The sequence below is a fragment of the Gopherus flavomarginatus genome, chromosome 21, assembly GCF_025201925.1.
Source record: "Gopherus flavomarginatus isolate rGopFla2 chromosome 21, rGopFla2.mat.asm, whole genome shotgun sequence".
Classification (NCBI taxonomy): domain Eukaryota; kingdom Metazoa; phylum Chordata; order Testudines; family Testudinidae; genus Gopherus; species Gopherus flavomarginatus.
Genome location: NC_066637.1, coordinates 5,472,827 through 5,489,635, shown reverse-complemented (window position 1 = coordinate 5,489,635; position 16,809 = coordinate 5,472,827). Strand labels below are relative to the sequence as shown.

The 16,809-nt window shown below is 45.8% G+C and overlaps 1 protein-coding gene across 1 annotated transcript in view; it reads left to right on the top strand.

The window, feature by feature from the left end:
- The window catches only part of PLCH2 (phospholipase C eta 2), a 331,250-nt gene that overhangs the window by 29,099 nt on the left and 285,342 nt on the right, over nucleotides 1-16,809 (top strand). The window contains exon 2 of the mRNA XM_050931745.1: nucleotides 12,938-13,320. Coding sequence (XP_050787702.1) covers nucleotides 13,209-13,320 — 112 coding nt within the window. The 5' untranslated portion in view covers nucleotides 12,938-13,208. The remainder of the gene's footprint in view (nucleotides 1-12,937; nucleotides 13,321-16,809) is intronic.

Below are 16,809 nucleotides of genomic sequence, written 5' to 3'. Positions count from 1 at the left end.
CATACCTAGACTGTTCTCCTTGCAGCTGTTCTGAAGGCTAGGAGTCATGGGCTCTTACACTATAGGCATGTGCTGCTATAAATTATATTGATATGGCTCTCCCTCAGAGATCCTCCTATGGAAAATGCAAATCACAGAAGTGCAAGCTACTAACCTCCTCCCACTCTTAGATGTTAGATTGTCTGACACTGGCTCCTGCGAATTACCTCCTGACTCTGACTGCGCATTCCAGTTATGTCCTGTTATCATCCCTGTTTCACACCTCTCCACAGGAAATAAAGCCATTCTCTTCCCTTGCACGTGAAAGCTGAGGTGAATCAAACACTGTGGTTTCCTGTGTCCTAACTCACTCAGTGAATCACTTTCTAACATCACACGGAGCTTTTGGTTTTAGGTTTCGTCTACACTTCAAACTAGGGGTGTAATCTCCAGTTTGAGGAGATGTACCTTCCTTAGCTCAGATTGAGGCAGCATGCTAAGAATAGACGTGTAGTTGTGGTGGCAGAGGGGCTAACTGCTTGAGTACACACCTAGTGTCTCAGATGGGATTGTATTCAGAGGAACTAGCCCCTCCCACCACCCAGGCTGCCATGGCTGTACAGCTATTTTTAGCACACCAGCTCAATCATAGCTAGCAGGAGTGCGGTTCTCCTTGAGCTGAAAATCACACCTTCAGCTCAAAGTGTAGACGTACCCAAAACTTCTTGTTTCGGATTTTTACTTCCACCCAGGGTGATCTTTGCAAGCTTTTTGGGGCTGGCCCTGTCTTTATGTTTGAACAGTGCCTAGTGGTCTCTAGGTGCAACTGCAATACAAATAATAAATATTCAAAATAACCAGCTGAACTATTCAGAGCATGTCACGGAGTCACCGGGCGATGCTCTGGAACTGCTCCCCACCAAGCCAGTCAGGACTTTGGGGAGCCTCCTCTCCCTTGGAGCAGACTTGTTCAGGGCAAGAAGCTCACACGGCTTCACCTCCTGGGTCTCTCCTTGGAGCATTCAGCATCCTCTGCCCCTCCGTGCGCTTCCCACAGCGAGTCCACCCCAGCGGGGTCCTGGAGAAGCCACCGGGTTCTGCACCCCCACTTTGCAGTCAGACGTGACTCTCAGCCAGCCAGTAAAACAGAGGTTTATTCGATGACAGGAACAGGGTTTAAAACAGAGCTTGTAGATACAGCGAACCGGACCCCTCAGCCGGGTCCATTCTGGGGGGCAGTGAGCCAGACCCCCAGGTCTGCCCTCCACCCTTGACCCCAGCCAGCTCCAGACTAACCACCCCTCCCAGCCCCTCCTCTCTGCTCAGCCCCTTTCCCGGGCCAGGAGGTCACCTGATCCCTTTGTCTCCAACACCTTCAGCTGGCACCTTTGCAGAGGAGGGGCCCAGGCCATCAGTTGCTAGGAGACAGAGTGTCAGGCATTTAGGTGCACTGGCCCTTTGCTCTGCCAGATATTTAAGAACTGCCATGGGGACACTGAGGCACCAACACAGTATTCAGAGCAAACATTAAGAACTTTCCCAGTTCGTCACAGAGCATAAATGTGGTCAAAAGCCTCCTAGAACTCTTGGGGCTCACTTTGTTTTAATCACCTGTTGTTTTTCAATCTCAGATTCTAATTCTACACTTCAACTTAATACTAGACATCGTTCCACTGCCCAGCATTGCTGGCCATCTCTTGGGCCACCACTAGTGTTTAATACTGACCACTGACTATAGGTATCGAAAGCTGGTCTTGTAGGTCTGGCCTGATCCGTTACGTCCAAAGTTTTACCCCTTCTCAATTCTGTATAAGTAGGCCAGATAAGCACTGATCAAAGCTCTCCAGGTATACAAGTATCCGCTCTATTCAGACTGTCAGGCTGTGCTAGGAAGCACAGTCATTATCAGTGTTGTTAAACCTCTGATTGCTTTGTACATCTATTCATGTGTATCAAAGAGGTTTTTAATTTGATTTAATTGAGTTTTCAGATTGCAAAAAAGATCTTGTCTTGTATTCAGGTTGGGTGATGTATTCTTTTTTAGCATAGATTCAGGAGATGTAAAATAGACACAATTTAAAAAAAGTGATAGCACTTAGCAAAATGTTTATTATTTTTCTCTCTGCTCTCCTCATTCCCCTTACTTGTTGGGCCTGATCCTGGCCAGTGCTAAGCACTTTCAGAGGGATGCCGAGTGCCCTTTGCTTCTATTGACTTGAGTGGGAATATAGGATACTTACTGAATTGCTGGAATAGGCTGTTGCTCTATATCCAAGAGACTAATGGCTACTGTAATGGACTGGAATTGGAATGGCTCAATTAGATGTCATATGCCGCCTTGTGCTAATGGAGATTCCTCTTTAGATGAAGTAGTAGGGGGACAGAGCCAGCTAGCCAGGTTTCAGTGGTATTGGAGAGTATGAATATTATCCAAATACGGTGCCCCTGAATGCAAACAGCATCAGAACCTAGAGCCTGCTAACCCTGCTGATGTAACCTGCTAATCCCTTGTGCCATGTAAACCTAATTTTTCTTGCCGACGTCACCTCCTGCCAAGCCATCCCAGCGCTTCTGAGTGATGGCTGGAATAAGAGCATTTTAGGGAGTACCTCCAGTCCTAAGACTCCTGGGAAAAGATAGAATTGCTGAGCCTTCTCGAGACCGATGGCCTCTCTTTGCTCTGATTCCCGAGTCTGCACAAGGCACTGCTTAATTCCTGTTCACCCCTTACAGGCTGGATAACAATGTTGATTGATTTTCTTTCCTTTATTCTGGGGGCCCCTGTGTGAATCTTGTTATAGGATCACTTCACTCTCTAGGCTTCAGTGTTGACTAGTAAACAGCAGCGTTTAAAAAAAAATAGAAAGGAAAAAAGAAAGAACAGCAAATAAGAGAGGGTTAAAACAACTCTCCCAAAACAAAACAAGGCAAAGGGGAAGTTTAAAAAAAAGGGAAAAGCAAGAAAAAGGGGTTATGTGTTGCTTCTCTCTTCCCTCCTCCTTTCTCTCCTGGGTTTGTGTGCTGTCTCCTGAAAGTGTGAGCTCTTCAGGGCAGGGATCTGTCATCAGACATGTCTTAAAGCACCTAACTTTACAATGGCTCCATGTCTAGTTGGCAGCCAGTATCAAGCGGAGTGCCCCAAGGGTCAGTCCTGTGGCTGGTTTTGTTCAATATCTTCATAAATGATCTGGAGGATGGCGTGGATTGCATCCTCAGCAAGTTTGCAGGTGACACTGAACTGGAACGAGTGGTAGATACGCTGGAGGGTAGGGATAGCATGCAGAGGGATCTAGACAAGTTAGAGGATTGGGCCAAAAGAAATCTGATGAGGTTCAACAAGGACAAGAGCAGAGTTCTGCACTTAGGACGGAAGAATCCCATGCACTGCTATAGACTAGGGACCGAATGGTTAGGCAGCAGTTCTGCAGAAAAGGACCTAGGGGTTACAGTGGACGAGAAGCTGGATATGAGTCAACATTATGCCCTTGTTGCCAAGAAGGCTAATGGCATTTTGGGCTGTATAAGTATGGGCATTGCCAGCAGATTGAGGGACGTGATCATTCCCCTCTATTTGACATTGGTGAGGCCTCATCTGGAGTACTGTGTCCAGTCTGGGACCCCACACTAAAAGAAGGCTGTGGGAAAATTGAAAAGAGTCCAGTGGAGGGCAACAAAAATGATTAGGGGGCTGGAGCACATGACTTATGAGAAGAGGCTGAGGGAACTGAGCTTATTTAGTCTGCAGAAGAGAAGAATGAGGGGGGATTTGATAGCTGCTTTCAACTACCTGAAGGGGGGGGTTCCAAAGAGGATGGATCTAGACTGTTCTCAGTGGTACCAGATGACAGAACAAGGAGTAACAATCTCAAGTTGCAGTGGGGGAGGTTTATGTTGGATATTAGGAAAAACTTTTTCAGTAGGAGGGTGGTGAAGCACTGGACTGGGTTCCCTAGGGAGGTGGTGGAATCTCCTTCCTTAGAGGTTTTTAAGGTCAGGCTTGACAAAGCCCGGTAGCTACACTTCTGCAGGAGGAGCTGAGCTAGGACATAACCCCTTGAACCACAATTCCCTCCTCCTCTCCCCAGCTTGCAGTCTGCACTGTTAGGGGCATCCGTTGACATTGGTGGAAATCTAGATTTACGTTGGTATAATCAAGATCTGAATTTGGTCCTGGGATATAGTCGCCGATGGGCTCTCAGATCTTATATCAAACTGTTAGAATCCTTAGAGGAATAAAAGTTTTTCACAGGAAATCTTGCAAATTTCATGTTGTACCATGCAGAATGAAACTTGAAACTTCCAAGTGCCTCATAAGAGGAGCTATCAGCCAGCATCTTGTTTGTTGCCAGCCAATTCCCTGTGCTTTCTATGCACAATCTTCTAATACACGTTTCCGAGTCTCCTCCTCTGCTCTACCTCCCCGTCCCCACTGAGAAATGCAGGTGCTTTTGGGAGATCACTTCTTTAGCAATTGTGTATTGTGCTGCATCACCCTGTCAATTTCAAGATTAAGATGTGTGTGAGCTGTCTTTCAGCAAGGAGAGGCTGAGACACCAAGAGGCCTTCCAGTAGCTCTTGGTAAGTAAGAAACAGATCAGATGATTCAAATAGAGCTGGCTTCTGCATATTCGGTTCCCTGGGTTCACCTTCCAAAAACTGCCACAATGTTAAATTTAGATTTGTAAAGCAGATGCTAAAATACATGTTATATAAGCTTATTGGTATAATTGGACTCTTCAAGCCTGGACTGAATATTCTTTAAGCTTAATAACCATGTTTAATTATTTGAGGAAGGTATGTGTAATTATATCATTCACCAAAAATGCAGAGCTACTCCTGCATTGTATACATGCCCCTTCAGCTCTAGCTGTAAGAAAGACCTGCCAAGATTTAGAAGGTGTTCTCCATAGGTACAATGGATCAACTGTGTTTAGGTTTTAACTGAAAGACCTGGCTGCTGGAGAAATGCTCCAATAAATGTCATATTTTCCTTTGATGTTGTTTGATTATTTTATTTTTTAACCAAATAATTTTGTCATCTGGCTCCGTGTGAGGGCAGTTTACAGCGTGCATGCTCTATCCCCATGGAAATGGAATGCTACGTCACACCCTAAGGTGTGGGTTTACCCACTTGTTCCAGAGGACTAAAACAGCCTGCTTTCCTTTTGCAATTGCCTTGGATGTGAAACAACTTGCCTGGGTGTGTAAATATCTCAACTGTAATTGCCCGACAAATGATTCTGCATTTTTTGAAGTAAATAGTGTGTCATAGGGAACAGCAGCGGAGGTTAAAAACAACCCCCAAATTTCACTTGTTAATATTTTAAGTATCTCTCTGGTATCGTTTTTTGATCTCCCTTCCTTTTGATCTGCTTCTTGATCAGATTCAGATTAGCCTGGTGTCTTGTTTTTGTAAATTTTGTGTGTGTCACGTATGGTAGCTATTGTATGATTTACTCTGAGAAGGAAATCAAAGCTGATCTGTATGCCATTAGACACCATGTGGTAGCTGTCTAAACACAAAAATGTAGCCTTTTTCAAGTGAGATTTTAAATACTTTATTTGCAGTGATCAAAACAATGGCAGAGGGGATTAGTAATGGGATATGCAGCCTTTCATCTCCCAGGTTCATGTACCCTGCCATGAGGATTCCAATCACATTGCCTTCCCAAGGAATGTTGGATGTGACAAAGATGGTAGGAAATGGCCCTGAGCCAGGGTCACCAGTTCAAATCCTGGTTTTATGGGTCTGATCAAAAAATGTTAATCTCTGCTGGCTGTTCTGTGGCCTGTGTCAATGACCTGGTGGGCCTCAGGACAGTACCTAGTGTGCAAGAGCCCTTGTTACTAAAAATGATTGTGGACTGTGATTCAGTGCAAGAAGGGCACTTAAGCATGTGCTGAACTCCCGTGAAAGCCAGCGGGCCTGTAGCACATACTTAAAGTTAAGCACATGCTTATTGATGTCCTGAACTGGGGGACTAGACTTTGTGTAATTGTTTATGTTCTGAACCAAGAAGCTCTCAGAATGGGCCCAGAATTAACACTTCTCTTACTATTAGTAGCGGCTCCTTCAGTCCATGCTAGCAGAGGATGGTGTGGGGGAGTGCTCTAATTGTGCCAAATCTGTCCCTGTTCTGGGGATTCACATATTAATTCCACACTCATGTCTTGCAGTAGTACTTACAGGCCAACCAGGCATGGTCCAGTTGTGCTAGGTACTGTACAAACACAATAAATAGCAGTCCTTGTCCCAAACATTTTGTATCTAAGCCACAAGACATGAGGAAGCTGAGACAGCCAAGCAGGTTGCCAGTGGATAAGATGGGGTGACTAAAATACTAGGGTGCATGCAATTATTAGCCTGTCAGGATGAGTGAATGAAGGGACATCACTTTCCAGCTGATGTCAATTCATCACCTTTGCACAGGGTGGGTTTTTTACATTGTTACTAGGTGTTTGTGAAAATACTTATTGATTTGGTAAAACAGAAAGTTAATCCCTTTTTTTAAACACTTCCTTTTAGGCAGTGTGGGCTAGAAGAGGGGGCACCAGTCTGGAACTCAGAAGATTGGGTTCTACTTGCAGATATCCTACTGACCTGCTGGGTGACTTTCTCTGTGCCTCAATTTCCCCTTATGTAAAACAGGGATAATGGATACTGACCTCGTTGCTTTGTGCTCTATGATGAAAAGCTCTAAACCAGAACTAGGGGGTGGTAGTGGATCTTGCATGGTAGGGCAAAGGGAACGGTTCATGTGTATGTAGCTTTAGCTTTATTGCAGTGAAGCTTATGAAGCCTAGCACTGGAAGCATGTGAATGGCTCAGTTTAATAACAGTGCGTGGATGTAAAGTACTCTGTTATCACTGGTACAGACACAGCATGAGCCGCTCAGTACAAGCTTCCCCTCACACCATCGTACCTCAGCTCAGACCATGAGGGACCATTTCTTCGAGCATAGTTCAAAGTCCATTCGGTCTCCCTTTCTGCCAAGGTTTCCAACGAGGCAAGCAGTTGTGGTGGTGGTTTTATGATATGGACACCAGGGACCAGATAGTCAGCTAGTGTAAATGGGCACTGCTCCGCTGACTTCGCTGACATTTCATCCTCTGAGCTCATCAAAGAAACTAGCCATTTGCATTCTGTTAAACTATCTACAGAGATTAATTGTCCACCCTTCCATTGGGACCCGTTGGCTCAGATGTGGCTGCCTGGCGAAGCTGAGGGCAGAGCTATGCTTGGTGTTCAGAGGTGCTCACTCAGCTTTGTTGCAGCTCCAGCAGGTTTGGTGAGGCTGACAATGCTCCGGAAAGAACCTGAGCCCAGTCTCAAGAACATGGGCCCAGTTCATGGCTGTGGGTCCAGAATGTGAGAAATGAACTGAAGGTGAATTTCAGGGAGTGAGAACCCCACCTGCTCCCAATCTAAAGAAAATGTAGTAGTGAACCCCTTGCAAGATTCTCCACTGGCATAAAGCATGGTAGCACAATTGACAGAGCTCTAGTGAGGACAATTGACACCAGCAGAGGATCTGGCCTGCTGAACTTTGCCCATTCTGAACAGGGCTGCCCAGAGGATTCAGGGGGCCTGGGGCAAAGCAATTTTGGAGGCCCCTTCCTTAAAAAAAGTTGCAATACTATAGAATACTACATTTTCATGGGGGCCCCTGTGGGGCCCAGGGTCTGGGGCAAATTGCCCCACTTGCCGCCCCCCCGCCCCTCCCGGGCAACCCTGATACTGAAGGACACACTGCTTGGTGTATAATTGGTCACAATGATTGAACTTCCTGTAACTGGAGCCACTTGAACAAATCCTAAAGCAAACTGTTAGGAGTGTTTGGCAAAGCAATTGCCACCCAGCTCGGCTCTCTGAAGAGTGAATGGACAGATCCTGAGTCACTTTTAAGCATTTCCTTCTCTCCCTGGGAATCATCCAGGAAGCCACAGTTCCTTTCGTTAGACATGCAGTCTACACATACCACAACACTGGTGTGGCTGGTGGGTGTACAACTATCAGTGTGGAATAGGCTCAGAGGAGAAATTACTGAAATGACTGAAGGCACCAGATAAACTCTCATGCTCTGAGGCCAGGCATGCTTTTCAGCCCAGGTCCTCGTTGTGCGGATGCATAGAGCAGTGTGCCAGCACTGCTGCAGCAAAGCATTTAAACTCTCTTCTGGCTTCTTCAACTCTTAACTTTCATGTTTTTCTCTCTGTCTCCTACACATCTTGGCTGAACAGTGGAGGCACCTTCTGACCTCTGCTCATTTCTCCTCTAGAGATCTAAGAAAGCTCTGAGGCCTCTTTCTCTTCTTATTCATATCGATGTAAGTCAGGAACCGCTCCACTGGAGCAAAAGGAGTTACCGAGTTATAAGTGAGCGCAGTCTCTCTTGTTTTGGGCCAACAGCTTCTCTTCTGTCCCAGGTTTTATTTACTCTCACTGGATAATTGCCCACACCAGGCCACTGTGGCAGGCTCAGCCAGTCTCTGAAGATGTCCGCTGGGTGCAGGGCGGCTCTAGACATTTCGCCGCCCCAAGCATGGCGGCATGCCGCGGGCGGCGCTCTGCCGGTCCCGCGGCTCTGGTGGCCCTCCCACAGGCGTGCCTGCGGAGGGTCTGCTGGTCCCGCAGCTTCGGGAGGTACACCTGCGGGAGGTCCACTGGAGCTGTGGGACCAGTGGACCCTCCACAGGCGTGCTACCGAAGGCACCCTGCCTGCCGCCCTCCCAGCGACCGGCAGAGTGCCCCTCGCAGCATGCCGCCCCAAGCACGCGCTTGGCATGCTGGGGCCTGTAGCCACCCCTGACTGGGTGGGGTGTAAAAATTAGACAAGGAGTAATCTGTTGCCACCTCCCAAAACATGAGAAAGGCATGAGGTGTGAGAGCAACACAGAGAGAGATCCTGACACAGGATCGTATCCTGAGGCTTTTGCTGAGGCACACTCCCAGTGCAAACTGACTGATTTCAGTGGGAGATTGCCTGACTAAGGGCTGAGTGCAAACAAACACAAGGAGCTAAGGGTTTGGCCTGTACTGAATATTGCTAACATTACCTAAGAGCAGCTCTGTTTTACTGTACAGCCTTCGCATACCTTAGCGATGTCTCAGTTCTGGATAAGGTGCTTCTGCTAACAGGCCTCAGCAACTGTTAGCTTTTGTAGGAGCTTTGTTGTCTCTATGTAAGCATGGGTATCCTTTACTCATTCTTGGTCTTTGATCACAGCAAAGGTTTGATACTGACAGGGTGATTAGTCAGAGTGAGATAAGCATTATATGTACTGTAATTCCCAGACCTAAGCTGAAGACAGCCTGACAGCCTCAAATGTGGAGTCTGACTTTTAAAAACCAGATGCACAATTGCTTGCCTAATGTGTACATTCAGTTATAGCAACTGCACATCCCAGTATCCAGTTGTGCTCACAAATGTCTTCTCTCCATTTGCGCTCACAATTGCCTGATTTGCACAAGTAATTGCAGCTAAACTTTTCCAGGTTGTTGGGGGGGGGCGGTTTGTACCTCATCACAACATTATTTTCCTGTAACAGCCATTGCACAGTTCCTTAAGGAGACTTCTTATCTTTTGTACATGATATTATTACTGTTTGTATTTCAGTAGCACTTAGGAGTCCCAGTGCCAGACCAGGACCCCACTCACTAGGTGCTGTACAAACAGATAACGAAAAGGCTGCCCCGGTTCCAGAGATCTTACATTCTAAGTATAAGATAAAAGATAACAGGTGGATACAGATGGGGGAGCACAAAGAAATAAGGCAATGGAATGTGTTTATTACATGGGGCTATGTATTTTGATGATCAATTTGCAGAATGCATGGTAGTTTGAACCAAAAGCAGCTTCAGATTTTCCTCCCTTTCTAGAAAGAATGTGTCTGTGCGTGTGACAGACAGATCAGGCACTGCGTTCCCCCACGACTCCCACACTGAAAGGCAGACACAATGCCATTCTTTCTCTGACTACCTCTCTATCAGCTGCTTAGGATTCTGGAGCGCTCCAGAAATGCCGTTGCAGAGGACGGGTTGTTGGAGGTGGGGCAGTGGCTGTGTGTCAGAGTCTCTTGTGTTCTTATGTTTGCTGTAAAACATGGTTAGGGATTGGTGTTTGGAGACAAGCTGAAGCTTGCAGAGATTTCCTGTCCCTGGGTATATGGAAAGCAAGGGGCAGTATATAGTAACGTTTTAAAAAGAGCTGGAAAGTTGACGTGCATGAAGGAGAGTCTGAGCGTTTGTTAAGTGAGGTGAGCCGGGCTGGTGTGTTGGATCCTTGAGCACTGCTGGATGGAAAACCCAGGAGACTGAAGTCTTACAACCACTGAACAGACACAGCCCAGAAAGCGGGAGTGCAAGTTTCCCACGCTACCTTGTTCATGTGCTTTGGCCCTGACCAGGCCAGGATTGACTGTGAGGATGGGGGTGGAATTTGGTCTCCATAACCCATTCAGTTTTTCACCTCTCTGGTGGAAATGTCAACAAGAGGGCCAGTTAGTGGCATCCATGAAGCTGCGTGTTGCTGTGTGGATGCTGGCATCTGGGAGTGGGATCAAAACCACCCACCCATTTAAAGTATCTTTTTCTTTTCTTTTTTTGGTATTGCAGTAGTTTTTAGAGGCAGCCATCAGGGGCCAGGATCCGATTATGCTAAGTGCTGTGCAAACACGCACCAAAAAGATGGCCCATACCCCAAAGAGATTACAGACAGCTCTGGGTCACTGTGCAGCTGTGTAGCGTACAGCTCAATAGCTACTCCCTCTGCAATGGACTCTCACAAGTTATCTCCAGGATGGATGCTGTCCGGCTCCCACTCCTCCACATGTTATTAAGGCAGTCCTCGTGTAAGCACTGAGAAAGGAACGGCTTTAGCCTTGATGGAGCATCTAAATAGATAATAAATATTAAATGCTTTTGGCTAGGTCCACTGGAACTGAGATGGTTCTGATGTTGCCAGCTCAGTCCAAACAGAAGAGCATCACAGCCCAGTGAGAGTTGATTTTTGGGAGGGGGAATGATGCAGAAGAGTCTGATCAATGGAGAGTCCTGCCTTCTTTTCCCTGGCAACATGGAAGGGGAATGGCTGATGGGGTGGGGAGAGCGCCTGCAATATAACTATAAGGACACTGGTGGGTTGGGAAGGTGGGTGTGGCTAAGACATATCTTGTGGTGGAGAAGGGTCAGGAGTGACCATATTGAATATAAAGAGTGTATAACAATTCTCCTGAGCAAGGCTTCTGGATGCAGACAGGCTCTGTGGGTCTTTCAGCCTTTCCAGCTCCTAGGCTGATTGCAGTTTGTGCTACCGAACGTCACCAACGGGGTCGCTGCAAGTCCTGGCCTGGGATAAGAAGGGGGTGATGGGCTGATGGGAGGAGATTGCTGGGATTGTGGGTGTGGCACTGATACTCCTGACACTTCATAGAGTCTGCGTTGTGTTTGCACACACTCATGCCAATGTATTGGGATCTCTGCTCTGCGGTCAAGGTTCCCTGGTGCTGAGACCCTCCTGAGTGAAGCAACCCCACTCCCAAAGGATGCCCTTGTCTCTGGTGAGATCCTATCCCATGTGGGTGTAAAAATGCTGTGGTTTCAGTGTCATTAACATTTTCCACTGCATAAATATTGCTAAGCCCTGACATCCCGTATGTGAAGGAACTGTGCATTCAACTCACTGTCTGAGGATTAGTTTGCTGGCTGAGGCGTTCCTTCCCCCAAGGTACCTGGGCAAGACAGAGTAGGGGAGAAAAGGCTTGCAGTGTTGCAGTATGGAGAGGAAACTGTTCTCTGCTGTAGTTGGATGGGGGAGCAAACGTGGAAGGCCCCTCTCACTTTGACTGGCACTCGCTGTAAAAGGGACACCTTTGAACTAGATTTTTGTTATGCTACAAGCAAAACACCTTAATATTCCCTCCTCCCCTCTTACGAATTCTGTAGTGATGTCTCATTGCCATCTCTGTCCAGAAGTTCACTTCAGACTAGATCTCTGCTTTTACAGCAAAACCTGTCCGGACAAAGTTCCAGGGCTCAACTTGTAATTAAAAGCTGGAAGGAGACTCCCATGGAGTCAAACAGTTACAGTGTTAATACAAGAATTGAAGAGTTTTCTCCCACAGCCTTTTCTGATCATTGCATCAGAGCTGGCTTTAATTTCTTTGAGAGGACGGAGGCCCAGGGAGATGTGTGCGGAGCAGAAAGCCACCTTTCCCGCAGCATGTGTGAAAAAGATGTCTGCTTAGAAGGGGGGAGTGGGACGCAGGTATAGAGGTGAGGTGACAGCAGGTAAGAGAAAAGGGAAATGAAGATATGAAAGCTAAGAGGAGGGATGGATGAGCAAACAAACATCCTAACAGAAGCTGCTCCCAGCTATTTGTGTCCATTAGGGGCGTGGTGTATTCTCTGATTTCTCCTGAAACATGGTTGCATTTGAAATATATGTAATAAACTGTTACTGCTGCAAATACATCTGATGGTGTCTTACAAACATGTAGCTGGCAGAACTGATCTCTCCCTGCTTCTACTCCGACACTCTTAAATGACATGAATTGAATGAAATATCAGAGTGCAGTGGGGCTCTGCTCTCACTCCCACCTGTGAATGATGGGAGTTACTTTGGCCTTATACTAGCATAATTGAGATCACAATCTGCCCAACGTGTGTAAGCAGGAGCAGAGTTTGGTCCATTGTGGATAATTCAGCACAGTCTTATTGTAAGCTTTGCTCTTCATGATAGAATAGATGAGGTTATTTCGATTATTTGAAAAAAAAATGTCTTCACTAGGTCTGTAACACGCAGTATGTACTGGGAGGAGATGCTGAATTCCAGCTCCTGTCACTCTCTGACCACCTGGAATGCAAAGGCCAAGGGATTCACTGCATAAAGGCAGAACACAGTAGTAACTTCTCTTTAGCAGCGGTACCTGAACGTCTATCCTCCATCTTGTATTGCAGGTGTCAATCGGACTGAGACAGGACAGTCTTCTGCACCTGCAAAGGCGAGCTTGGAATTCCAGAGAAGAGATTCTGCATGGATTCTGTAGGAACCTGGGAATATCCTCTAAATGGCAGGGGAAAGCTCCTGATTCCCTGAAGATTATTTTTGTCACTGGAACTGAATCTTTTGTGCCAATATGACATTTTCCATTTTCCAGTCTAACAACTGAAATAACAGGCTGCGTGGCTTGGAATGGACATTCCGAAGGGGCAGCTTTGAGAGGCTATAATGGCTCTGGCATCTCCAAAGGCCATGCTGGGGGACCTGCTGCAACCAGAAGAGCCACCACTTGATAATGAAAACTGTCACCATTTCCTGTCTGCAAACATCATTGCAGTAGGTAAGTGAAAGCTGATTAGCTCCTGATTTTGTTGTTGTTGGGTATTTAAAACTTCTTTTCTTGTGGTTTTTCTTTTGGGAGCTGTGGTCTTACATGGGGCATCTAGTTTTCTTGATTATGGGCTGCACTAGGGCAGTGGCTCTCAGCCTTTCCAGACTATTGTACCCCTTTCAGGAGTCTGATTTATCTTGTGTACCCCCAAGCTTCACCTCATTTAAAAACTTACAAAATCAGACATAAAAATACAGAAGTGTCACAGCCACTCTATTACTGACAAATTGCTGACTTTCTCATTTTTACCATAGAATTATAAAATAACTCAATTAGAATATAAATATTGTCCTTACATTTTAGTGTATGGTATACAGAGCAGTATAAACAAATAATTGTCTATGGAATTTTAGTTTGTACTGACTTCGCTGGTGCTTTGTATGTAACCTGTTGTGAAACTAGGCCAATATCTGGATGAGTTGAAGTAGCCCCTGGAAGACCTCTGAGTACCCCCAGGGGTATACATACTCCAGGTTGAGAACCAATGCACTTGGGCATTGTACTGTGGTTGGCTTACAAACAATTAGGACGGACTCTCTGATCTGTCCCACTCCCTTTGCACCACTCAGACTGTGCAGAGGGGATGTGTTGGAACATGAAGGCAGAGTGGCCAGAATGTGATCTGCTCCATCAGTCTTAGGCTGGTACATGGTCCCTTGGAGACCATGAACCACTGGCATAGCTCAGGACTCAACAGAGAATCTCACCTCTTGAGTTTCACTGAATAGTAAATGTTCTGAAAGGCTTTTGTGACCAGTCTTAGTGGTGTATAAAACACAACAGACCAGGCAGTCAGTCTGTGTCTGTCTTACTCAGACAGAGGCTTCGGACAAACCTCTTGCCCTTTTCCATGCCTCTATTGGTGTAAAGATGGGTAAATTAAAATGTACACTTTCCAGCAACTTTCGAGCATCTCAAAGCACTAAACGAATAAAACCTCTGATCCCTGCCTCAGATAGGTAAGGGGTATAGAGGAATCACATCTTACAGCATATGTTTGATAGATGTCTGTCCTAGGATTTAGTATGCATCACTACCATCTCTAAGATTGCAGCAGCACCACACAACTGTAAAAGGAACTGAAAAAGGATGCAGAATCCAGTTAAAACAACAGAGAGTCTTGGTGAGGCAAAATGTATCTGCACTGGAACTTGCCCAGATGCCTGCGGTTAACCCCCAATGCTTACGAAGAGATGCACAGGATCTTTAGAGATCATGAGTTGAAAGGACTATGTTTGACATGCTCTCCTAATGATAACCCTAGCAACACAATTTTTCATAGCACTATTCTGGGCCAATTCTAATTTGTAGGGAAGAATGTCCCCTTGCAAAGTCATTAGCACCACTTCCCATAGCCTCTCTTCATTCCTTTGAGGCCCCCTGCCCAAGTACTGACCCAAGCCAGCCCAGCTTACCTTGGGAGAGCTGGGAGGATCTCCGCCTGTAGTGGAATGGGTACACTGTAATTGGTTTACTTAGCCTGGGTCTTTATGTTGGTGCAGTGCACAGAAACCTCATGGTAACTAATGGATGGAAAGATTGAGTCATTTGACCAAAATTGCACATTGTGTCTGTGTTTCAGACAGGATTAAAACCCAGCTTTTGTTTGGCTTGCAGTGTGTTATGCTAGACCCTTGTCTATAACTCACCCTCAATGCCTGTGTTACTGGCTATCATTAAGGAGGTTGAAGTTGGATCTGTGTTTATATATGTTGCTTTGCATAAAAGAGCTGCTTGCTTTGTCAGTGTTCGTAAGTGCATCCCATAGAATCTGTGGGATAATTGTGTTATGAATTTGTGGTGCATAGTACCGTAAGATTATTGTAGTTGTAAAGAGAGATTCATGTAGCAGTAAATGAAGCTTTCAGATGCTTCCTGAGCCATGTTAGGCCTAATAATCTCTTTATGTAGGCAATCACATTTAGGCCTCAATAGACTGTCTTAATGTTTTTGAGATGCACTTGAATAAATGGGAAACTAAACTGTGGTCACCAGGGCGTTAACACAGTGTTAACCTACATCACAAACTGGGCACTCCAGCTTGTTGGAGTCTTATAATGACAATCCATATTTGATGTCATTCCCTGATGTGCCAAAATTGGAAGCCTGGCACTAAAAAGTGGCATGTACCCAATTTCACAGGGAATTTGGGAAGGCAGAATAAAAGTACCCTATGTACTTACCAGTCTTCACAGATCACTGGACTGTATGGGGCAGGGAGGCTATCAAACCACCTGTGATCCACCATCTCTTTGGAGGGATGTGTTTTTGCAACAGAAATGGGTCTTTATGGGAAATGAGGTGACTTACATCTACAGTTGGACCAGATGGGGCAATTTGGCCCCTGATTTGCTAAATGGTTCAGTATAAACCTAAAGTGGGGACAGTGAGTGTGCCTGGAGAAATGCACATGTGCCCTTGTACCCACAAAATGCATGAGCATTCCCAATGTGCCAGCAAAACCTTGTGTATGCCTACAAAAACGTATGATGCATCTACTGCACCTGCAGAAAGGATGTGTGTATGTGTCTGTGTGTGTGCGTGCTCACACACACGCATGCACCTGTTACTCCAGACACAAGAATGCAAATGCCATCTGATGCGGCCACAAAATCAGTGCATTTGCGCATGCAAATAAGCACTTTCAAATACAAAACCTGACAGCTGTACACAATAGGCATCTAAATATCTGGTTTGTGCATCCAAATGCAGGTTGTAGCAGGCAATGGCAACTCGTTGTTCATCCTCCCCTTCTCCTACTATGACAGTTTGGCCTGAAGTGTAAATCTGACTAATAGTGGCTAACAGTCTTCTGAGGGAAAAGCTAAACAGCCCCTGTTAAGGGTCTCCATGTGAATATCTCACAATACATGTTCATCTGCTGCTGAAGCCTAGTTAACAGTGATGCCCCTGACAAATGAGTTAATTAAATGGAACATCCTCACTGGAAAGTGGGCAACTTGGTGATTCGTTCTCTTTGCTAATTAGCTGATCTAGACTGAAAGCAATTAATATTATATGTAAAAATGAAGCTGGGAAGAGAGTTAATTACAGGTAGAGAGTTGATTTCTCCCCACATGAGAGAGAGGGAATTTAAGGCCAAGTCAAAACAGTCCTTTGAGGTCACCATTAGAAGTTCAGTGGAATGTGCATCATTTCTTGTTCTGGGCAAATAACAGGAAACGGACCAAACATGTATACTCTAGATAGCTCTTGAAATCAGATTACAGGGGTGAGACCTGCTGATCAAGTCAATGGGCTAGATCCTTAGATGACATAGCTCCATTCCAGGTTCACACAGTGACGTCAGAAGGTATACGCGTAGAAAATGATGGAATCATCCAACCAGGGTGTGTTGAATTCTATTACACACCTAAATCATTGTCTTGTCCAGCAAAAAATATTCATTAGAAACTACTGGGCATCTCCTCCTTAAAA